At 50.6% G+C, this 22591-nt stretch overlaps 8 protein-coding genes across 8 annotated transcripts; 4 read left to right on the top strand and 4 right to left on the bottom strand.

Annotated features, from left to right (window-relative positions):
- Positions 1-338: 338 nt before the first annotated feature.
- Positions 339-2359, bottom strand: STEHIDRAFT_166229 (uncharacterized protein). The gene is made up of 7 exons (XM_007300956.1): positions 2043-2359; positions 1904-1990; positions 1788-1848; positions 1665-1732; positions 1559-1612; positions 1423-1497; positions 339-1357 (listed from the first exon to the last, which is right to left on the bottom strand). Exons 1-7 carry the CDS (start codon positions 2089-2091, stop codon positions 465-467), a joined length of 1287 nt encoding a protein of 428 aa, XP_007301018.1. The 5' UTR covers positions 2092-2359; the 3' UTR covers positions 339-464.
- Positions 2360-2606: 247 nt separating this feature from the next.
- STEHIDRAFT_74325 (uncharacterized protein) lies at positions 2607-4008 on the bottom strand. Its single transcript, XM_007300519.1, has 5 exons — positions 3857-4008; positions 3673-3801; positions 3280-3612; positions 3101-3221; positions 2607-3039 (listed from the first exon to the last, which is right to left on the bottom strand). Exons 1-5 carry the CDS (start codon positions 3945-3947, stop codon positions 2808-2810), a joined length of 906 nt encoding a protein of 301 aa, XP_007300581.1. The 5' UTR covers positions 3948-4008; the 3' UTR covers positions 2607-2807.
- Positions 4009-4368: 360 nt separating this feature from the next.
- On the top strand, positions 4369-5897 carry STEHIDRAFT_50300 (mannosyltransferase; the record flags this gene model as incomplete). Its single annotated transcript, XM_007300312.1, has 6 exons — positions 4369-4510; positions 4564-4663; positions 4715-5020; positions 5073-5485; positions 5544-5679; positions 5738-5897. The coding sequence occupies 6 exons, from the start codon at positions 4369-4371 to the stop codon at positions 5895-5897; spliced, it is 1257 nt and encodes a 418-aa protein (XP_007300374.1).
- A 552-nt stretch (positions 5898-6449) lies between these two features.
- On the top strand, positions 6450-7974 carry STEHIDRAFT_92530 (glycoside hydrolase family 93 protein; the record flags this gene model as incomplete). The annotated part of the gene is made up of 6 exons (XM_007300955.1): positions 6450-6956; positions 7017-7056; positions 7110-7406; positions 7469-7553; positions 7624-7711; positions 7795-7974. The coding sequence occupies 6 exons, from the start codon at positions 6450-6452 to the stop codon at positions 7894-7896; spliced, it is 1119 nt and encodes a 372-aa protein (XP_007301017.1). The 3' UTR covers positions 7897-7974.
- Positions 7975-8304: 330 nt separating this feature from the next.
- STEHIDRAFT_92528 (uncharacterized protein) lies at positions 8305-13040 on the top strand (the record flags this gene model as incomplete). Its single annotated transcript, XM_007300954.1, has 20 exons — positions 8305-8574; positions 8633-8832; positions 8890-9079; positions 9138-9485; positions 9551-9712; positions 9764-10035; positions 10094-10383; positions 10444-10562; positions 10612-10731; positions 10783-10972; positions 11027-11161; positions 11213-11331; positions 11384-11514; positions 11572-11707; positions 11759-11819; positions 11876-11923; positions 11976-12187; positions 12254-12337; positions 12391-12636; positions 12689-13040. 20 exons carry the CDS (start codon positions 8305-8307, stop codon positions 12926-12928), a joined length of 3573 nt encoding a protein of 1190 aa, XP_007301016.1. The 3' UTR covers positions 12929-13040.
- Positions 13041-13191: 151 nt separating this feature from the next.
- On the top strand, positions 13192-15328 carry STEHIDRAFT_74314 (DEAD-domain-containing protein). Its single transcript, XM_007300518.1, has 7 exons — positions 13192-13705; positions 13762-13940; positions 13994-14134; positions 14191-14331; positions 14389-14997; positions 15048-15124; positions 15201-15328. The coding sequence occupies exons 1-5, from the start codon at positions 13220-13222 to the stop codon at positions 14798-14800; spliced, it is 1359 nt and encodes a 452-aa protein (XP_007300580.1). The 5' UTR covers positions 13192-13219; the 3' UTR covers positions 14801-14997; positions 15048-15124; positions 15201-15328.
- Positions 15329-16355: 1027 nt separating this feature from the next.
- On the bottom strand, positions 16356-18723 carry STEHIDRAFT_153772 (uncharacterized protein; the record flags this gene model as incomplete). The annotated part of the gene is made up of 8 exons (XM_007300953.1): positions 16356-17244; positions 17304-17367; positions 17420-17516; positions 17574-17688; positions 17746-18036; positions 18096-18408; positions 18470-18609; positions 18671-18723. The coding sequence occupies 8 exons, from the start codon at positions 18721-18723 to the stop codon at positions 16356-16358; spliced, it is 1962 nt and encodes a 653-aa protein (XP_007301015.1).
- A 1333-nt stretch (positions 18724-20056) lies between these two features.
- On the bottom strand, positions 20057-22264 carry STEHIDRAFT_166222 (uncharacterized protein; the record flags this gene model as incomplete). Its single annotated transcript, XM_007300952.1, has 6 exons — positions 20057-20502; positions 20584-21036; positions 21105-21209; positions 21271-21421; positions 21624-21704; positions 21762-22264. The coding sequence occupies 6 exons, from the start codon at positions 22262-22264 to the stop codon at positions 20356-20358; spliced, it is 1440 nt and encodes a 479-aa protein (XP_007301014.1). The 3' UTR covers positions 20057-20355.
- Positions 22265-22591: the final 327 nt, after the last annotated feature.

Raw genomic sequence — 22591 nt, 5'->3', positions numbered from 1 at the left:
TTGAGTATCAGCCCAGGAAAGCGTGCAGCCGTATGTTATGGTCGAGTAATATGGTCAGGTCATAGACGCATTCAGAGGTTCACGTCAGAGGAGAGGCAGAGGGCAATGTGAGGCGCGCAGTGTAACACTCGGTCTCAGTTGTTCGCCAAAACACACGGGCAGATGAGAGCGTCTCACGTGGCCGCTTTGCCGTCGCCGCTCCCCATCCCTGATCATACACACCCTTCCATAAATCGGTTAGAGAATTTTGACACGTCAACAAGTCTTTTTTCCATCGAAAAATATACTTCTTCAGGTGGGCGCGAACAGTACAAGCAATTGATACAGTGCTTATAACGCGCAAGGTCGTACAATAAAAGTGGGGTAAGTAATATATAGCTACACAGGTTACGGTCATCTGGCATTGAAGTGATACAGTTACAATGTGGCAGAGGTTTACAACGGGTCGTCCTCAACAGCATTGCCTAGAAGTACCACGCAGGCAAACGAGCCTTTGACAGTCTCCCCGATTCATGTTTCCTGATCTTCTCCCTCAGGGGACCAGCCCCAACCCCAGCTCCTGCACTATCTGTGGCCCGTGGCCCTGGTGACTCCTGCAGTGGACTTGGAGCACTCGCTTGCCCCACAGTAGCTGTTACAGGTGTCAGCATCGAAACCTGTGAAGGTCTCCGCGAATTGGTATCGACCGCAACGTTTAGGCGTCCTGGGTGTAACGACACTATCGCTGACGGTTCCAAGCTCGGTCTTCTCGAATCCGTCGAACTGGGACTCTCAGTAGACTGACTCCCGTCCCTACTCCCGTGCCCAGGACGTATCGCTGTCTCTAGAGTCAGCCTCCTAGACTTGTTCGGTCTTGTCGAAGGCCGACTCCCATCGACACTCAGATGCCCCGGCCAAACCGCAGGCTCCATACTCGGTCTCCTCGAACCTGTAGAACCCGAACTCCCAGTCGATTGACTCCCACTCGCATGCCCAGGGCGCATAGCTTTCTCTAGAGTCAGCCTCCTAGACCCATTCGGTTTCGTCGAAGGCAGACTCCCATCGACACTGAGGTGCCCCGAGCGCGCCGCAGGCTCCATACTCGGTCTTCTCGATCCCGGTGACGGTCGTATCGGTGAGCTGCCGTCCGAACTGAGGTGTACCAGATGCATGGTGCGGTCTATGCTGATGGAGAGGGGTGTATTGAGGGAGGGTTCCATCATGGGCAGGGTTCCTCTGCGAGAATCAATCTTCAGACCTAAGATTTTCTCTTCGTCGCCGAGGGCATAACGGTCGCTGCTGTGCTCGCTAACGATGGACGGTGGGAGGTTGCGTATACGGTAGGCGTAGTATGCGAGACAGCAGGCGTAGGCGAGCACTAGGAGTCAAGATTAAAATGAGTTTGAAACGTGGGCAAGGTATAGACGAAGATGAAATACGCACGCAATGCGACCGGAACCCAGCCCGCAATCAGAATATACATGTTGAGAAGTTGACATACGCCCCGGTCATCCACCGCTAAGATGAAACAGTTCGTTAGCCGTCCTGCACGCTGAGTCTGAGCAGAACAACGACTTACAGGAGGTAGCACATGTGAACGTGGGGTACCAAGCGGTAAAGACGGCCACCACGCCTACGAGAAGTTAGCACCAGTCATAGAGCGACCCTTGAATAGGTTGGCGGACCTATTTGGATCATGAGTAGAAGCAGAAGACGAGCACCGTCCAGCCATGTGCGAAATTCTCGTAGAATCCTGAGCCCTGTATCAGCTGTGTGCCAAGATCGAGACGAACGAAAAGCCGTCTTACAGTATAGGAAGGATTATGACCGTAATAGAGTTGGCGACGATGAAGAGAATTAAAAGTGAGTCTGCACGATGAATCAGACCGGACAGTTACTGATAAGCATCGGGAAAGAAACTCACGTTCCGATGTGTCCAAGGTTCCCCATCGCAGAGTCACCACAACTGAGAAGAGGATAATCCACACAAAGCATACAAGTGTGATTATCACTATCGAGCGCAATGAGTACAGTGTCGTGTCAAGAATGAACAGGCTACTCACAGAAAGCAATCGTCCGGAGTTTCAAAAACATAGGCGAATGATCCATCATGCAAAGTAAAAGAAGAAGAAAATCGTTGGTGAAAGCGTGTCGACGCGTCTATCCATGCAAATATGTGAAAGGTACAAGGTCAAAGCACGCGTCCGAGTCGTGATGATGAAGCTAGAACGATAGGCCAGCCGGATAAACGTGAAGAATGTAGAGATCAGTCCAGCAGACCTCTGGGGGAGGAAACCGAGTTGCATTCAAAAGGATACTGGCTATATGTACAAAAGGCGGGGCAAAGAACAATGGTTTGTGAAACACAAGAAACGTGGACAAGGCAAGGCTGTTGTGTGGGGAAGTGGCATCGCTCCAGGTTCTTTTGTGTCCGTTATGGGCACTTGTTGGGCGAGGACAATGAGAAAGGGGCTTCGGCATCTCCCGGTTGTCGTCGCAGGCATTCATGCAACATTCGTGGATCCAAAGTGGGACGTTCAATTCTGCAAGGTGTGTATTTCGTCGAAGTCGAAATCAGAGTCCACACTGCTGTGGCCTGTCATCAAGTGAGTCGACGTCAGAATAAGCAATTGTCAAAGCTAGGTTGCATTCAGAGCTATCAATCGTACTGAAGAGCAACCACAAGACTCAGCTATAGAATACCCCTAATGATCCAGGGAACATAATGTTAGATGCTACATACATACAGTCATGTCCAAAACGTCCGACTGATACAAATCAGAGAAAAATGAAAGAAACCGCACGATAGGGCCCAGTATGGTAGTTGTTTAAGTAACGGTCACGATCTCGCCCTTCCCATCCTTCAGGATGACTAGCTCACAGTCAAGCTTCTCCCCAGTGTCTAGACAAACAACATCGGTCGGGTCCACGGGGTTCGTTTTGATCTGGCGTTTCTCCATGAACGATCGCCCAAGCACGACATCGAAGTGAGACTCCTCAGAAAGGAAGACAGAGTGAATTGTCTTAGTACGACCGACCGTGATGGGCCATTTACCGATGCTGAGAAAACGGCAAAATGTTAGACGGTTTCAGTAAAGACAAGCATAGCAAGAGCACGTACTTGACAAGACCACCGTAGCCGTAGTGGCCCGGTGCGGCATCGGCAGGGATGAAGCCGTGCTTCATTGCGAATTTGCGAGAGATGTAAACATAGCGGTACCCATTCTTGAGGAGCATGCGGACTACCACAAAGCAGTCAATGAAGTCTGCGGAGCAGAAAAAAAATTGAGACACCCATACCTCCTTGAACAGGCCCAATACTACCCGTAATTGTGCGTACACCATTGCCGCTGTGAAATTTCTCGAAGTCCTTCTTGTGTTTTGGGAGAGCATTGTGGTTGGGCATACTCTTGGCTGACTTCTTGCTTTTGACAGACATAGCATCATGATGACCCTCAGAATAAGTGGGAGGGTTCATGCCAGGGCGAAAGAGGTAGAAAGACGGATTCCGGTAGGACCCATCGGAAATAGTGGGCAATGGAGCTTGGGGGTCGCGCAAGAAGATGGTTGGAGATTCGTTTTTGGCAGCTGAGGTGGACTTCAACCGCCACGCAAATATCGTGTAATCCGCATCTAAAGAAGTAAGGGACGGGTGTAAGGCAGAGTCTACTAGTAAGAATGCCCGGTAAGTACCATCATCAAGGTTCCACACCGACTCATTCCATTCGTACTTGATCCAGCCGGGGCCGACGCGTTTACCGTGAAAGTCCGTGTTGTGTTTACGGCTGAGTGCATTGAAAAGCGCAGTTACTGATTCATTGGCTGCATACGGACTGGTGAGCATTGCGAAGACTGAAATATGCGAGACGCGACGCACTTGAATGGATGATAGCAAATGACGAAGAAGGCGTGTGGACATTGAGGATAGCAGGTTCATGAGCCTCTGTGCTACCGTTGATGCTGGACATGGTGAGCTTGAGTAAAAGCGCGAATGAAGAAAGGAGAGCTTTTCGTTACAGTACTTTCGGCTTGGGTATATGACGGCGAGGAAGACTCAGGAAGTCAACCATCCGCCGCTGTGGCCCGATCTACTGCCACGTGACATCATTTCCCTAACGATCAAGAATTTCAAATGCAACGATACAAGTACCAGCCAACGCCACCTACTATTGCGACAAACATGATATTCTCACATCGCTGGGAATTTGAAGAGCTCACAAACACGTTATTTGAGTAGATATCCACGAAGAATATTCTATATAATTTCAAGGACTTTCGTGAGAGCACGCTTGTGGGAATCGGTCGTCGACGTGGCAAATAGTACGTTCGCTCTCGCCACACAAATATTGGGCCACGACGTGGTGACCTCTCGTTCGGAAATCCCTCAGCATGTCCGTCCTTCCAACCATCGCCTACTTATTCGGTCTCGTCAAACGGCTTTTGACCGACCCTCAATTATTCTGGGCACTTGCTGGTCTTGTCATCTTAGGAGATGTCGTCCTCACACAACTCATCATCCGCTTCATACCCTGTATGGCATGCCTTACGTCGCGTCGTTGAAGATCTGCTCAACATAATCTGTAGACACCGAAATCGACTGGGAGACTTACATGTACCAAGTAGAGCTGTACATGAAAGGCGAAGATGACTACTCAAAAATCATAGGCCCCACCGGTCCATTGGTGTAAGATTCTTCACATCCTGTGAAGCTCCGTTTGCTTATCAGTCTGCCCAGATACCCTGCAGGACATGTCCACCTACATCAGTTCCTGCATTGGCTGACGGGCGCGGGAAAGAACCTGCCACTCGCACAACAACTGTACGGTGCCCTGTATATTGCTTCGCTTGCACTCTCTTGTGCCATCTACGGAAAAGCTGGAGGCGCTCCGAACTGGATCATCCTACTCCTACCATTGAGCAAGCGGCTACACTCAATATTCGCTCTGCGCCTATTCAACGATTGCTGGGCCGTTGTGGCCGCACAGCTCGCTATATTGCTCTATGGTAGAGGCGCAGACGACATTGCCAATTTGGTTTTCAGGTGCGTTCGTCTCGCACTACTCATAGCAGAGAGTCTTTACATATTTCATCAGCGTTGCGCTCTCCATCAAAATGTCTGCATTTCTATACCTCCCCGGTATTCTTGTCGTCCTGTTCAAGCGTCACGGTTTATTATATACCCTTCGCCACCTCCTTGCAATTGGTCTTGTTCAAGCCTGGCTCGCTACACCTTTCCTTCGCCATCATCCGTGGCCCTATATCCAAAATGCGTTCGATCTGTCGCGGGTCTTTCTATACAAATGGACGGTCAACTGGCGATTCCTTGATGAACAGACATTCCTCAGTCCACGACTTGCGAAGGGACTCCTATTTGGCCACGTCCTCACATTGATCATGTTCGGGCTCGTGAAGTGGTGTAGACGCGATGGAGGCACAATCACTGTCATCAAGAATGGCTTGAGGAGACCGGGACAGCCTGGCGGTACGGTTCCGATGTCCGCTGACAGTGTGTATCCCATTTGATTCGCTTTGATGGGAGACATTTGTTGAACATGCTGGTGTAGATGTCACAACCATTCTTTTGACCTCTAACCTCATTGGCATTCTATTTGCGCGCTCCCTACACTATCAGTTCTACTCGTGGTACGCACACCAAATACCCTTTATTGCATGGAGGACGAAGTATCCGGTTGCCGTAAAGTGAGTCGTAATCATCTCGCCTCAACCTAGATTATTCTGACGCTCATACCTCATGCAGGTTGGTTCTACTTGGTGCCATAGAGTACGCGTGGAACGTGTTCCCTTCTACAAACCTTTCCTCTGGAATGCTCTGTGCAGCGAACGCTGCCCTGGTGGTCGGAGTCTGGTTTGGTTATCCAGAGGGTAAAGTAGCCACACACGTCGATAAACAGGAATGATGTACCTTGCTCATCCCATCCAGTGCGTCCTTGTGCATCTACTTTGCTTCTGTTATAAATAATGTGTGCCATACGATGGATACATTTTGGACACACAGGAGCACACGTCGTTCCGCCCCGTGACCTTTGCTGTATAAGATGTCCCAACGAAAGGAACAGACATGAGAAGGGCGTTGGAACGCATACCTTGTGAGACCACCCTCCTCGGTTTGACCGATGGCAGTTCTACTTGCAATTTCAAGATTCGGTGCCACTTGCGTCTGAAAACAGCTTTGACATATCGCTGATGGCAGAGTTACATGTTGTGTTTGCGATCATCGTTCGGCGAGTGCCAAGTGAGCGCTGACGGGGGTCGCATAGGTACGACACAGCTTCATGAGATCTGCGCAGTACATAGATCACGGACCAGGCATTGGAATCAGTAGTGATCGGTGAAATTTAGCCGTGTCCTCACAGGTCGAAGGAAGGAAGATTATGTCTTGTGGCGAGCCGACAGAGTATATAGTGCACTCGATGTTATGGCCTCAGAACCCTAAAGCGCACCTGTTCAAGATGGTTCCACTCACTCTCTTTACGCTGCTTCTCTCTGTTCTCCCTTATTATGTTCTCGCAACCCCTCTGACCGCGAGCAACCGCCTCGATCGTCGCGGTGGACTCGTCCCCACCGTCTCATCCACAGCTGTTCCTCTTTCTCCTTCCGGTGGTGGCACGTACCCTCGTCTGACCACCGTCGACGGCAACATCCTCGCCGCTTATACCTATACCTCTGGTGCCGACCACATCCTCGAGATCTCTCGTTCGACTGATGGCGGCGTATCTTTCCAAGCTCTCGGGAGCGTGGCCGAGTCACCCGCGGCCACCACCGACTTGGATAACCCGGTGTTGGTTGAACTGAGCAACGGGAACGTCCTTTGTGCCTTTAGGAACCATGATAAAACTGGGACTACATACAACTATTACAGGATCACGGTTTCTGTGTCGACGGACGGTGGGGCGACTTGGTCGTTCTTGAGCCAGGCGAACGAGAGAGCTGCTACGACCACGAAAAATGGACTTTGGGTCAGTTGATCCGCCCTCGACCACGATTGGTTCTAAATCATTGACAACTTGTTTGCGTAGGAACCCTTTATGCGCATTTCTGAAAGCGATGCCCTGCAGAGTGAGGACGAGTCGGTTGCCCTCGCTATTCTAGCCTGACGATCCTTTATACAGTCTATTACGCCTCGGAAAATTCTGACGACGATCAAGATATCCTCATGCAGACTTCGACTGACAACGGAGCGACCTGGTCCACCCCTGCTACTGTTTCTGGCGCGACCACCACTGGACGTGACGGAATGCCGGGCGTGGCAGAATTCAGTGTCGATGGCGCAAACCACCTCGTCTGTGTGTTCGAGACCACTGAGGGAACAGGAACGTTCACGGTGAAGAGTGTGTATTCGAGTGATGATGGTGCGACATGGAACACTAGGACACAAGTGTACATCCCGACGGGAACGAGTAACAACGGTGGGCCCATCTTCCTTTTCCCCTCACGAGTGGTACGGCATCTGACTGTTGATGTGAAACAGCTGGCGCTCCCCAGGTGGTAACTAAGATGGATGGAGATTTGGTGGTTTCATTCATGACTGACGAGGACACCTCTGCACACACTTGGTTAGTAGCTCGTTGCATGTGTGAGGACCACACAAGGTGCAATCGTACTGACGACAATTTTCACTCAAAGGACCAGCGGTGCAGACTTCAAGATTCTGACCTCCGCACCCTCCGTCCCTTTGTCTTGGGGCCAGAAGACCACAGTCACAGGCGTCCAGGTGAGTCTCTGCTGTTCAACTATCTGGGCCGACGGTGTACGTGTAATTGACAATTTTGTTCGCTTTGCCTTCCCCGATTATAGTCCAACTGGCCGGGTTTGTACGCTATCCCTGCTGGAGGTGTTCTTGGATGCACCGACTTTAATGGTGCCGTCTGTCACCGCATTGATTTCTCGGATGCCTGAGTGATGTTGTCTCGTTACTGTGAGATAGTGTTCTGCCTTTGTTATTTATTCATACACTACGTGGACAATATATATACCCAACTAAGATCTTGAACTAGTGGGCTACTGTGAATGGACGAGAGAAAATGTGTTTGCCTTCTTCAAAGCAATGAAATTTCACTAGTCCATTGGGGATTACCACCCTCGACCTCACGTAGACAGCGAATTCTTGAACATGTCGCCTTGACGCTCCGGCGACCGGTTACTGTGGCGGAAACGGCGCGTGGCGTCAAAGCTTACACCAGCCTGTAAACTCTCTGTAGCTTGCACCCATCATACCTTACCTGCTTTCCATTCTCCTTCATACCCGACCCACTTTTTCCGTACTTGAATCTTCAATCGTAATCTGGAGCTGGCCTTTTGGTCTTTATGTCCTCGCAGCATGTCATCGTCACCTACGCGTCGGCGCCCTCATTCCTCTCCTCAGACCACTGGCAACAGATCCATTCCGCACTCATAGCTCAACTCCCCCTACGAAACATACATTGGAAACCTGCCACAAAGACATCAGTACGAACTATTCAGGAGCTCAGCATCAGGCTTGCATCTCTGGAAAGTGTTCGGGACGAACACACATCGCAAATCCCGTCAACGCTGCTTGAGAAACCGCTCCTCAATATCTACATTGTCCTATGCGAGGTACGTGGACTTGCTATGCATGTATATATAGACCTAACTCTATTTAATACGTGGGCAGGACAATGAAACGTACAAGACCGTTACAAAGAAACAGATCAAGGACTGGCACACTATCGTCAGTCAGCGTAAGAACCAGGAATGGCTCATCGTTCACGTCGTGCGACCGGATGCGAGGACTGCCGCCGGAGGTTTTTTTCAGATGAAGGGCACGGTGTTAGACAAGATCAAAGCAGACTTTAATCTGGATAAGCGGGACCGGTACGTCACTTATACTTGGAGTGTTGCGTACAGTCATTTGAACAACTGGTATGGAAGGTGCGTCCAATTGGCGTGGACTGTTGGGCAGAATAATCCTGCAGCGTGGGCGGAGATGCTGTCAAAGATCAAGGAGGGAATACTGGTAGCATTTGACTCTACGATAGCTCAACGGTCTGAGGAAGTGAAGAGGTCAGCGGGCCAGAGGCTAATGCCTGGCTGGAACTATTGCACTTTCTTCATTCTCAAGGTCATTTCATATCCTATATTATCACCGCTTATGCTAATGCTTTCATCTTAATGTACAGGAAAGTATAGCTACGTCCTTCGAAGGAATGAATCTCTTCGAAGACGCACTGCTTCAATTCGACGATCTGGACATCATGTTCACTAACGTGCTACGAGAGAAGAATATGTCATGGTTTGGTCAACTTATCGTCGCTGGGCCCAAGGACGACTCGGCGCCTCTCCTCTCCGTCTCGAGCAGACCTTACAGAGATCTTATCCTGGCTAATACAATCTCAGTTTTCGACTTCCGAATATATATCATCGCCCGACAGTGCCTCCTGCTCGCGAAGATGGGTAGAGTCGACGAAGTATGTAGGAAGACCCATACTTTCTTAGTTACATTCAGCCGACGATTACGTGACATCCAAGTACGTCCTGTTCTATGCTCTTTCCGAAATTTCTGTCCGTTAATTTGGACATATCGCACTTGTAGAGCAGTCTCCCTCACTTCTTCCTCGAATCCTGGATTTACTCGTCAGCTCTGAGCACAGTCGAGCAATGTGACGTATGGGCAAAAGAGTTGACGCTGGACGGAGCCACTCTCGTTGCTTTCAACGCGTCAAAAGCAGATCTATTAGAGTTGGCACGTAGTCAGGTAAGTGACCTAGAATGCAGTTCCAACCGGATAGGCGCTAAGTGTTTGTAGTTGGACGTTGTAGGAGTCAAAGTCGGACATCTCCCATCCAAGCCACCTTTTTCCTTGGCTCTTATCACCTGCACCTCACCGCCTACCAACGGCCATTCGAAGCATAGCTCCGGGACCATCAGCAATCAAGATGTCGTACGGGCAATGGCTGATGCAGACACCTTCTATGACCTTTACATAGGCCTTACCAATCGCGCCATCGAGCTCTATGCGAAGGGTAATCGTCGAAAATTCGCTCTCAAACTACACGGGAGTCTTGCGGCATTGGACTTGTACGTGTGGCCCCTTCATTCTCGGTCTATTGTGCTTACTAACCAAATGGCTGCTCAGACATCGAAAACGACTTTCACCAGCCTTTCAAACCTTCTCCTCATTGCCAGCCCATTATTTACCCCATCAATGGACATCGCTGGAGTCATATATGCTCGTCCAAGCCATTGACACTCATAGATTGCTAGGAACGGCAAAAGACCGACAATGGGTCGACCTCGCCCTTTCGTTTCTCGGTTCATATGTGGATGAACTTGGTGAAGATCTCCTAATGCAGGAGACGGACAAGACCGCATATGTAGGAGGGCTGGTAAAATCGTTGGGTGAAGCGGTCGGCCTCTTAGACACAGGCAAGTGCACCCCATCGCAGCACTCGCCCCTACAACGAGTCTGACGTATCGTGAACGCAGATATGATACACCACGACTTTCCAGCAATATCATTGCGTATCGCAACTCCGAATGCACGCCTAGCAGAGTCAAAAGACGGCTCGTTCTTGGATGTGACAGTACGAAATCGACTACCCTGTGTAAGTCCTGTCTTATGCACACTCTTGCCTACATTAACCGGGTCTAAAGGATATGCCAGTGGATGAAATCGCTGTCGTCCTGACAGGCCGCGAGTCAGAACGTCTTATCTTCAGTACCGAGGCCTCAACATTACCTCCCGGGACAACAACATTTTCGTTGTTCTGCCCTGTGAGTGTTCACCTTGTCACAGCGATTTGAGCCGAGCTGACTGATTTTTAGACATCGTCATGGGGAAATTTTTTATTCGACTCAAGTGAAATACGCGCATCACGACTACGACTTCAGTGGGCCGCTGCGTCCAAACCAAGTAGTGCAAAAGCACCAAAGCGCAAATTCCGAGCACCGGTGCTCGTCCGGCTCATACGAGATCTGCATGCTTTTGAAGTTCGGATTCAACGGCCACACCGTGGTATGTCCGTCACCGACTGCTCAGGCTCTCGTTACTGAAACGGACGACTGCTAGTTGAACTGGGAAAGCCACCACAGCTCATGTTGATAGCGTCCAGCGGTCGAAATAATATCTCGCGGGCAGAGATCACCCTAACTTCTGCGTCTGGTGTGGAGTTTCGGCCTCACAAGGTGGTACTTGAACACAATGGTTAGTGCTCGTCGTCTTCTCAACAATACACTTTGCTCAAGTACAGTTCAGACGAAGAAGATATTGCTCTAGAGGCGACTGAACAATCTCTGTCCATCTCGAACCTCAAGGCCGGCAAATCTGTATATCTACTGGTTCCTCATACGGACGCTTCCTCGATGCACATGATGGTGCGTTCTATCCAGTGGCATCCAACTATCACGCTCATCCAGATCTGTATAGCAAGTCGATATCTCGGCGGAATATAGCACTGAGGCCGAACCTTCCGTGAAACGAACATTACTACTCGGCAGTCGAATTCCAACATCTTTGCCAATCGCTGTCAATGTCCACGACTTCTTCAGAGGGTCGAGGTATGTGCACGTCGTACATACTTGCACAGATATATCGCTCAAACGTAATCGCAATAGGCTCTTCTCGAAGTTTACAATCTCAACAGCCGCGTATCAACATGTACGATTGGCATCTGCTAGTCTCGAAGCCGATGAGGGGGAAGCGCAGGGTCTGGTAGTTCGGGGAACACTGCCCCAGAAACGGAATATAGCGGTAAATCAAATTTCACAATCTCAGAAAGCAAGCGTGTTGATCATTATGCAGACTATCACGCCTTCTCGTCCAGTAAATATTGTATTCCAAATGGATTCAAAGAATGGGAGAGGTGCGACCAATGTCTCTACCTCGTCGTCCTGTGCTGTACGCTAATGCATCGTGAAGTCGGTGATCCACTATGGCTCTGTATAAAGTATCGGATGCTCCGCGATGGTGAGAACCGCTCCTGTCATAGTTGCCTGTACATCTTATTGACATCTTACAGAAATTGAGGCGCTCATTGAACACGTTGTCGACACTGTGCTTGACGGTGGAGAGGACTCACATCTCACACGGACTCGGCTCGTTAATAGCGTGGTTAAAGCACTAGAGAAAGATTCTGATTGGGTGTACCTCTATGATGCGGCGGATGAACTTGTTGTACCAGAGATACAGGCAGAAAATGACTATGAAGAGACCCTGCAGATGGTCATACAGGTATGTGCTCTACTCTTTCATCGATTCATCGGAGCGAATGCTTACTAATCAACAAATGCGTTGTAGACGCTCCGCACCACACATCCCAATGTCCTTGACGAATCTTCATGGCGCGAAATTCGAATACCGGTAGATGTACCGCAGATGAATGTCAGTCCTTGCCGTCCCATATCGTGGCCATCATCACTGACTGTAGGTCGTAGATCCTCGCTGCGGCAAGGTTATCCATTTTGTCCTCCCCGTTCTCGAAACAAGCTCCCCCGCAAGACAAGCTGCCTCCACTATACGCTGGTCAACCTATCTCTGCGCTGCTCACAATACACACGTCATTTAAATGGAGCATGAGTTACGGCGATGAGAGCCGGAGATTTAAGATGAGGTTCGACATCGAAGAGTTGGTGAGGGACTGGCTAGTCAGTGGGCGCAAACGGGGTGATTTCGAGGCAAAGGTAACACTTTCTGATTCTACACAGCTGCAGCTGGGACTTACTAGATCTTTAGAACGGGGAGACCTACACTGTGCCGATCACATTAATCGCGTTGCACCATGGCGAACTCTCTTTGCCTAAAGTCTCGGTTACTGCTCTTCCTGTCGGAGGGGAAATGACCATGGGCTCGCTGGCAATTCCTAGTGCTGAAACGTATCAAGTACATGGTGCAGAGAAGGTCTTGGTGCTGCCGAGAGGAGGACGGACAACCTTTGTAATAGGCATGGGCGAGCCGGACATAGACTATTATTGATGACCGGTAGCAGCGCTGGGGGCTGCGAGTTTGTGGAGTAACTTATCATTTTCGTACCCTTATTGTGTTTCTATTTTGCGTCTTTGCTTACAGTCGATACCCGACAAACACCCCTTCATCTGCTATGCTGGTGGCATGGCCGAGCTCCCGGCTCGTTGAAATAGCGCCACGCCACTGTGGCGCGAGCTCGAGAAAGATTTTGAAATAATTTTTGGGTGCCTTCTTCGGCCTTTTCGTCTGCTCGACTCTGTCTCTGTTGTCCTCTCGCCCCTGCTCTGCATTTTCGCGACGATGCCATCTCCAGAAGAAGCCTCTACATCTGCTGCCAATCCGCCATCATTCAAGTCTATAGGCCTTATTGACCCATTACTTGAAGCTGTTGAACAACTCGGATACAAAACGCCAACCGATATTCAGGCCGAAGCCCTCCCTCATGCCCTCGAGGGCCGAGACATCATCGGTGTGGCATCAACAGGCTCAGGAAAGACTGCCGCCTTCGCACTACCTATAATTCAAGCTCTCTGGAATGATCCCAAGGGTCTGTTCGCATGCGTTATAGCTCCTACACGCGAGCTTGCGTACCAGATCTCTCAGCAGTTTGAGGCTCTGGGGTCTGGTATAGGCGTTCGTTGTGCGGTCATTATCGGAGGAATGGATGTAGTCTCACAGTCGATTGCGCTTGCAAAGAAGCCGCATATTATTGTCGCAACTCCGGGGAGGTTGAATTATCATTTAGAGAATACTAAAGGGTTTAGTCTGCGAGGGCTCAAGTTTTTCGTGCGTATACAGGCTTTCTATCCTGGAATCTTTATCTGACTAGGGGATCGTAACAGGTCTTGGATGAGGCTGATAGGCTGCTTGACATGGACTTCGGTCCTGACATCGACAAAATCTTGAAGGTCATACCCAAGGAACGCACAACATATCTCTTCTCTGCCACCATGACCACGAAAGTCGCCAAACTGCAGCGCGCCAGTCTGCAGAATCCTGTCCGCGTGGAGGTTTCTTCAAAGTATGTCTCTTTGCTCGACATTTCTTGCTTCTTCTTCTCAAGGCGCAAGTTAGATATTCTACGGTTTCAACCCTCTTGCAATACTACCTCTTCATGCCGCTCAGCCACAAGGAAGTTCATCTCGTGAACCTTGCCAACACGCTCGCCCAAAATTCCATGATGATTTTCACGAGGACAGTGCACGATGCTCAGAAGTTCGTCCAATCACGTATTACCTCTTACTTCACATATTCATCATGCTTCATTTCAGACTTTCAATCATTCTGCGGACCCTCGGTTTCCCTGCTGTGCCATTGCATGGGCAACTAAGCCAAAGTCAGCGCTTAGGAGCTCTGAGTAAGTTCAAAAGCGGCGGTCGTAGTATCCTTGTGGCCACGGATGTCGCTAGTCGGTAAGTTTTGTCTTTCGCGCACTTTACATCCATCGCTTGCTCACAAACCCCGAACAGTGGTCTTGATATTCCTTCTGTCGACGTCGTGATCAACTTCGACATCCCAACGCATTCCAAAGACTACATTCACCGAGTCGGTCGAACTGCAAGAGCGGGGCGTGCAGGGAAATCGATCACTCTGGTGACACAGTACGACATCGAACTCATCCATCGGATTGAGAAAGTCACTGGAAAAAAGATGGACCTTTGGCCAACAGACAAGGACGAGATTGCATTGCTTAGGGAGCGCGTAGAAGAAGCAAGCCGGTTGGCTGTGAACGAGATGAAGGACCAGGCTATGTCAAAAGGTGGGGCCGGCGGGAGGAAGAGGAGAAGAGAGGATAGGGAGGGAGGAGCAGATAACAGGGACCGGGATGATGATGTCGTAGAGGCTGGTATGCCTGGTAAGAAAAAGAAGGGCAGAAGATAGTGGACTCTGTTCGATGGTTTCTACTCGTTCTTTTGCTTATGTTGTATCCTAATATGTCACATCGTCGATCACATCTATCGTTTGATACCTTTAGCCTTTCTGTGCGTCAGGTCATAAACATAATATCAGATCGTAGGACGTATTTTGTCCCGCTGAGAACCTCAGAACCCTCGTGAAGAAGGCATTCGTGGCCGTGTCTGCCATGAACGTCAAGCCTGCGTTGAACAACGAGAAGAAACGTACTGACCGGTGCAGCAGTGCAGTCCCTCGGGTCAAAGGGGCCACCACTGGCGGTTTTCCTCTTTCGTTTGTATAGAAGATGGTCTGAAATATCATGTCGTCTCATCAGCAATTAGGATATCCCACGCAGCTCATAAATGCGGGATGGGGCGCCACATACTTCACCACCTTGCACTCCATCTTCTGCTCCTGTCAGATAGACCAGGAGAGTCCACTCCGACTTGGAACCAGTCTCTGCGTCCTTCACAGAGTCGTCGTAATGCTGGCCAAAATGCTGATGAGGTGTATACTTGTACATTCGGATGTTGGAGTTGAGAGAGTGAGCCGGTCGTGCTGTGGCATTGGCACGTTTCTGAGAGGCTGGGTAGGGAAAGTCGGGGAGATGGGGCTGGAGGGTGGAGAAAAGGTGTTTTGCAAAGTCGACCGAAGTTATTGAGATTCGATCTAGAGTACATTGTGCTAAGTAAAGCCTGGCAAAGGGGGCAGGCTAAATACGAACGGTTGAGCCTGTCGGCTTCGCCCCTCTTCTTTGGTGGAGTCAATTCCAGAGGCAAGCCGTCTATGAACTTCACGAATTGTCTACATTCCTCGTATGTTAACAAGTTCTGGAGGGAGATGTAGAAACATCCTTCCGTCAACGGAAAGGTAAGCGAGGGAGTCATGAGTTCGCCGTACATACTTCGAAGAGTAGAATCTGGTCTTCTAGCAAGGTCGTGCATGTCACATCGTCTCTAGAAGTCAGAACAGGGAAAGCAGGGCCCCTTGAGACACCCTTTTTATCCGCGTCTTTGTTCCTTTGTGAAGGAGTGGCAGTCTGTGTCGTACCATGACTGGCACTAGTAGTACCGTGACGTTGGGATTTCTTCGCCATACTTCTCCGATCTGAGTATGAGATTCGGATTGCAACTGATCCCAAGCGCTAAGACGACAATATGTGGGTTTCTCCTGCACTAGTAGTCTGGGACCCGGGAATATCTGGAGCAGAACGATGGGAGATGGAATAAAGACTCAGACAAATACAAATAGGACGGAAGGTTGGGATCAACTCCGATTCGAAGTCAGCGCGTGTGTGGCGACGGAATTAGAACTCAGAGCAGTAAGCAGCAGCGAAGTTGTAAGGCAGTCTTGAAACGAAACTGATCTTCTCTGGAACTATCATGGCATATTTTGATCTAGCTAAGTTGTCATCTATTGGGTTACTAGTAAGAGTATGTGCTACAAGACAATTGAAAGAAACAAAACGAATTAAAACATAGAGGCTAAGAAGAGAAGTGATGTATAAGATAGTCTACAGTCGCAGAGAATTTTGATAAGCCTAAACAGTACCCTGGGTTGACTTGAACAGGAAGCCATCAAAGTAGGATTCGAGAGAACGAGCATCGGAGATAGTAGAGGCAGTTCCAATCCAGCTGTCCGGACGTACAACGACAATGGCACCTTCCTCGTGCGAGACACCATACAAAGCGTGAGCGTCGCCACCGAAATGGCTTAACGGAAGCTGATCGTCGTAGACGGTGTGACCGGCCTTCGACAGGAATGGGAACGTCTTGACGCGGTGGTCGGCCTGTGAAGGCGTAGCGCGAACGACAACGACGATCTTGAAAGTATCGGCGCCACCGTAGGCGTGGTAGAACGAGCTGCGGCTAGCGAGGTAGTTGTCGAGGGCGTGAAGTTTGGCGTTGATCGCGCCCCCCATGTTGCTGGCGAAGACGAGGAGGGTGAACTGGCCTAGATGGCCGAAAGAGTGATATAGACGGCCGGAGTGATTGCGGCTGAGGGCGACTCTCGGGTTGGAAGCACGATAACCGGCACGAGCCCTCGAGACGGCGGAAGAGAGCTTGTTGAGCGCGTTCGACGCATAGTCGACGTCCATGCCGATGAGGAACTGCCCCACCTGGCCGACGAACTTTTTGAAAAAGAAGACGTCCTTGTCCTCGCCAGGAGGAACATCGAGCTCTTCGGCCTCCTTGTCGGTCTCGCCGGAGCCGTCGATGGCCTGGAAGGTACAGTTGCCGACAAAGCGAAGGTAACGAGCGGAGGTGGCGACGGCGCGGAGAGCGTTCTCCCTCCTCTCGACATCATATGAAGCGAGAAGGCTTGGCTTTGCGATACCACGGCAGAGCATAGCGAGCTTCCATGCGAGGTTGTGTGCGTCCATGACACCGGTGTTCATACCGAAGGCGCCCTTCGCACTGTGGACGTGACTGGAGAAGACTCTGTGTTAGCCATGGGTGCCGAAGTACACAATGTAACGTGGATATACCATGAGTCACCGGCCAGGAAGATACGGTCTTTGTAGGTGAAAGAGCTGGCGACACGCTCATTGACTACGCAATAATAAGCACCAGTTCAGAAGATAGTATCGCGAAGGGTACTTACTGGTCAAAATTGTGTACCAGTCAACGGGTTCAGCGTAGCTTAAGGAGTACGGCGCGAAGACCTTGTTAAGGATGACCAAGATCTCCTCGGGACCCCACTGAGAGAAAGCAAAGATATCAGATCATGGCAACCTCATCGAACAGACACAACTTACTTTGGAATGGTCAAAGGCCTTTCCAGGCTCAGCACGGAGCTGAACGTAGAGACGGACTATGTTACGTTCACGAGGGATGATAAGACATCCGCCGAGCTCAGAGTTGAGGACGGTGCTGTGGTCCAGATATCAGTCTCAGGTGCATAACACAAAAATTGGCAGAAACACGTACCCGAAAGTCCAGCGGTGAGGGAAGTCAGAGTTGACGACGGCGTCAACGATACCCCAGTGCAGGTCGGTCTTCACGCCGGGGAACTCGATGGGGAGTGACTTGCGGATCATACTGTGCGCACCGTCGCTGCCGACCATGAACCTCGCAGTGACGACCTCCTCGACACCAGTGGCCTCGTTGGTGATGTTGACCGTGATGGGGTGCGTGACCGAAGCGTCGGCTTCTTCGTCAAACGTATAAGACGTGGCGGTACATGGCCTCTCGACGAGAACGTCGTGGCGGATGAGATCACTGTGTCAAATCAAAGTATGAGTGCCAAGGGTCGGTCTGAAGGGCAATGCAGCAAATACCGAATGAGGAGGTGCTCGACCTCAGTTTGCGTGCAAGCGTGAAGACCAGTATAATGGGCCTCGTTACCGGGAGCCTGGTGAGACTCGGCGAAGATATGCTGCTTTCCGTCCTTGTAGACGGTCGTGTGCTCGACACGGATACCGACGTGATAGACTTCTTCACCAAGACCAAGAAGGTCGAAAACCTCCATGGAACGAGCTTGAAGACCATCTGCACGGCCAACTGGGAGAGGATGAGGAGACCTGTCGAGGATACGGACCGTAATACCCTGACGGAGAAGGCAGGCAGCCGTGGTGAGACCGACGGGACCAGCTGTATATGCTCAAGTCAGTTCACAGACCATACATCAGGCTAGAAATGGTGAGAGGCTTACCCCCGATGATGATGACGTCGACCTTGGATGGAGGTTTGTAGTTAGGGACGGCGGGCTTCTCGCAGTTGGTCCCATTCAAGATATTGGGCCAGGTGAGCTGGGACATCACGCCTAGTTTGTTAGGGAGAGAAGTACCAGGTCTTGGAAAATATTTCGAACTGTCAGTAGAAGGCGGCCGTGATAACGCGAGAGGAGGCGTACCGGTGGAGGAGCTCTGGCTCAGTATAACCTTCGAAGTTCTGAACGGCAGCCATCGGAGATGAAGAGTGGACAGTAGATTGATGGGTGGCGAGGTTGAAGAAGGTACGGTGCAGGAAAATAAGACCTTCCAGCTCTCCTCTTTAAATAAAAGCCCAAGATCATAGTGGAAAAATATATGTCCTTGACGGCCAATAGTGTACTGTTCCTTTGGTGGAGTGCAATGAACACCGCAGACAGCCTAGTAATCGAGTCATCATGCTGCAACATCGGGAGCACGCAACTACAGGCGCTAATTTCCTGAGGTAAACTCTCGCATTTGAGACAGCAAATATCTCTTGGAAACAGTCGTTGCCGTGATGAGTAGTACATAGAGGTTGATCTCCGAGGTCAGGCAGCCCCATGGGCTATAGTTTACACGTTTTCACGATAGTAGTAGCCTGGACCTAACGCGGTGTCGAGCTCTACACATCAGATCCTTTCCCAAGCGAGCCGCAGACAATACTTAGGCAAGCAAGCCTTTAGGACCGTCATAGTCGCAGTCGGCCGCCGGCCCCTGCAGAGCTTCAAGTAAAGACAAAACCAAGTCGTGGTAGCGTTGAGAAGAAAGCCGGAGTCAAAGGAAACCAAACCGAGCAGGCGGGAGCTTATGTAATCGGGTACCTTTTGCTTCCGGTTCCACCGCTGTGGCGACCTTGCCAGTGCTCTGACCCAATCTCACCGATGAGGATGCTCTGCATATCGAATATTCGAGTGGAAATGTCATTTGAGGTTACCCAAGGCTCGTCTTCAACTCTGAGCTCATGACGTTCATCTTGCGCTTTGGACGCCGGCCGGGGACATGCACGAGTCAAACTCAGATCCGTATTGCGCCGCACAGTTCTCCGACGGATAATTCGCATTGACACTGCGGTAGTACTACGCCCCGTCTTCCCACACTCCCACTAGCAAGGGATCTGAGGAACTTGCTAGCCGTGATCGGTGGGTAGACGGGCCCTAGTCTGCCACCAGCGCTCAGCCACTGCAATCTCCGAACTCATCGTCCTCGGCTGAACCTTCTCTACAAAGGGCAGTGGACTGCACCAAAGCAATCTCCGTAGCACTACGTCCTCAGTCCCACTACCAACGAGAACAACTGACTTCTGTGTTTGTTAGAGGGGATCTATCTTGGTGCCGCCGCCATGAGCGGAAGATAATTATCTCTTGATACATGAGTATCTGCCGCCTCCCTCTTTTAATACATCGCAGAGGTACTACGATAATGGGTGAATGACGACAGTGAGTATGGGCTGGCTGTAACAATTTGGATGCACATACTCTCTGGCTGAGAGATGCCAGATCGTGCAGTCCTGGATGTATGGAGCACTCGAGACACAACGGATACAGAGGGGAAGGCGGAATTAGCCGTCAACTATTGTACTACTCATACTGATTCTGAATTGTTACAAAGAGTCTAAGAGTTACAAGCCGGACACAAGACATCGAACAAGGGAGCACAGAGACGCATAAAAGGGTATCCAGAGCAAATAACGAAAGAAAAAGAAAGAGAAGGCAAGCTTCGCGAAAAGAAAAGGAGCTGGCGGGGCAACGATGTCCATACATCTGGCGTGGAGCATAGTCCGCGCTCATATGAGCTAGATAAAGGTTCTTCCAAGGAAGGGATGAAAGAGGATAGGATAAGTTGAGAATCAGATAGTTCCTTCGAAATCATACGTCGCCCGGCTCTCGTCCGCCACTGCCACATTCCTCAGCAGCGGATCCAGCGATGCGAGCTCGTCCTTGATCTCGTTCCTCGCAAATGCATCCAAGTCCTTCAATAGCGTCGAGATGATTTTCTGATACATCCCCGAAGATCAGCTCATCATCCTCAGAGCGAGCGAATGGAAAGACAAGAAGAGAGACACAGTCCGACGTACTTTGAACTTCGTATCCACTTTCAACACCATCTCTCCCAGCGCTGGCGTCCAACTCGGCGGTGGACTCGCCAACGGCCCTCCACCTCCCATCCCTACACCTCCACCATTACTCTGACCACCAAACCCTCCATGAAACCCACTAGCCCCAGGAGCGCCTCCTGCTCCCGCTCCACCAGCACCAGGTGCAGCAGCGGCAGCCACGCCCGGTCCTGGCCCTATGCCCCCATGCGCGATCCCCCATAACCCGTCACCATCGCCTACTGGTGCGGCATCTGCGCCTGAGAAGAGATACGAGACACCGGGATGGGGAGAGAGGAGGCCTAGGGGGCCGAGCATATGTTGGGTTGCGTGTGGGAAAGGAGATGGGCCGAGGAATTTAGAGAGCTTGGAGTAAACTTCGGAGAGGACGTCGAGGAGGGAGAGGAGGGTTTGGTGGTAGTCTAGGGGGAAAGGCTAGATTCGATTGGAGGCGGTGAGGTTTAAGTATAAAAGAAAGTAGTTTCTTGGGTTGTAGAACGTACAATGTGTGGTGTCATGAGGTAGGATGTTTCTGATGTGTCGGGGATGGGCATTCCTAATGAAAAGTCTGACATTCCTGGTGCTCCTTTTCGACGTCTAAATATTCGCTAGAAAAGTGGACTGGAAATCAGTTTTTGACTTGAAGTGGAGAGGCTTATTTTGTATCACCATCTTAGCTGGACGTGGGTCGTTGTACTTGTCCTCTTTTGATTGCTCGTATTCGGTCAGGGTGTTCAATAGACCACGCATGAGATCCTGGGGTTGATGTACGTCGAACAGGGTGGCGAGAGACATAGCGAGGATCGCGAAGCGTGAAGTTCTGTTGTTCCCACAAACCCATAAGTTAGCAGTAGTTCGGATGACCAACCAGAAGGTTGTACGTGTAAATAACCCCGAAAGAAAGGTTTTCATCGAGTGGGCCACATTCGAGGGCAAAATGTTCACGTAGCACGTGGCTACTTTCCATATATATGGATCTCCGGATATAGGGGCGAATATGAGAGAGGTGTAATGCTGCTCACCTCTTCTTCATGGCAGCGTTGCTGAACACTCTGTCGAGCTCTGGCCGCGACATCATGATTGTGTGAAACCAATGACTTCGTCTGAGTACACATGTAAGAATTCCGCTTTGACCGGAATGCAAAGCACAAGTAACGCACCCGTCATGGACATTCCGCATGTAAGTTAAGGTGATGATCCTCTTCTGGACAAGATCCCTCAAGTACTCGACAGTGGCACCTTGCGAAAACGCGGAATTGCTGGCAGTTTGTGGTGGCTGGCTAGCACCGTCGGAATGCATGCTTTGGTTATCCCATTCTTTCTGTATGGGTGTGTAGGCCGTTGGTGTCGACGCGAACGAGAAGGAAGAGGTAACAGATGAGGATGCTGGGCCCGGTCCACCGAGAGACATCTGCATGGGTGCGGCCGAAGACGGCTGGGGAGGTACGGGGATGGGTATTGGTGAAGGGGAAGGAGTCGGAACGGCGGAAGAGGGAGAACTGTTGTTCGCGTTGCTGTTGCTGCTGTTAGGCTTGAAAGAAGCCAACAGATTCTGGGCCGAGCTCTTTCTCCTCATCGTTGGGCGCTGGTTTGTCGGGGCCGTGTTCGTAGCCGACGGCCCTGGCTGCGATTCGATTCTAGGGGAAGCTGCCTGAGCCTGCATCTCGTCTCCGCCGAGCAAAGAGGTCAAGATATTCGAGCTCGTAGCGTTTGGCCTCGTTGTGGCGCGGAGAGTCGACGTTTCAAATATTTGACGTCGACTCGGCCGCCACCGAGCTTCATCGACTCTCGGAAATGCCAGGTAATTATCTCAACATTTCACACAAATTACTCTCATTCGTGCCGATAATACGTTCACAGCCTATGTAATATTTGGCCATGCGCAGATCAAGCTTCTCGGTCTCCTTCCGGAAGATCTCTAACAATTGTGCATGCGCACGTGACCGAGAGTAGGGAAAGAAAACAAGGCGCGGTCCTGGTGCTGTCCCTC

The sequence above is a fragment of the Stereum hirsutum genome, assembly GCF_000264905.1.
Source record: "Stereum hirsutum FP-91666 SS1 unplaced genomic scaffold STEHIscaffold_3, whole genome shotgun sequence".
Classification (NCBI taxonomy): Eukaryota; Fungi; Basidiomycota; class Agaricomycetes; order Russulales; family Stereaceae; genus Stereum; species Stereum hirsutum.
The sequence above is the reverse complement of the archived record's forward strand: the minus strand, read 5'-3'. Positions and strand labels throughout refer to the sequence as shown.

Excerpts from the sequence above, each read along its gene's own strand:
- STEHIDRAFT_166229 (XM_007300956.1), bottom strand. The coding sequence starts at position 2,091 with ATGATGGATCATTCGCCTATGTTTTTGAAACTCCGGACGATTGCTTTC. Across the intron at positions 1,849-1,903 it reads AACCTTGGACACATCGGAAC|ACTCACTTTTAATTCTCTTC; the intron begins GTGAGTTTCTTT and ends TTCATCGTGCAG. Across the intron at positions 1,358-1,422 it reads CTGGGTTCCGGTCGCATTGC|TGCTCGCCTACGCCTGCTGT; the intron begins GTGCGTATTTCA and ends CTTGACTCCTAG.
- STEHIDRAFT_74325 (XM_007300519.1), bottom strand. The coding sequence starts at position 3,947 with ATGTCCAGCATCAACGGTAGCACAGAGGCTCATGAACCTGCTATCCTC. Across the intron at positions 3,613-3,672 it reads GGTGTGGAACCTTGATGATG|ATGCGGATTACACGATATTT; the intron begins GTACTTACCGGG and ends TTACTTCTTTAG. Across the intron at positions 3,040-3,100 it reads GGCTACGGTGGTCTTGTCAA|CATCGGTAAATGGCCCATCA; the intron begins GTACGTGCTCTT and ends CCGTTTTCTCAG.
- STEHIDRAFT_74314 (XM_007300518.1), top strand. The coding sequence starts at position 13,220 with ATGCCATCTCCAGAAGAAGCCTCTACATCTGCTGCCAATCCGCCATCA. Across the intron at positions 13,941-13,993 it reads CGCGTGGAGGTTTCTTCAAA|ATATTCTACGGTTTCAACCC; the intron begins GTATGTCTCTTT and ends GGCGCAAGTTAG. Across the intron at positions 14,135-14,190 it reads ACAGTGCACGATGCTCAGAA|ACTTTCAATCATTCTGCGGA; the intron begins GTTCGTCCAATC and ends GCTTCATTTCAG.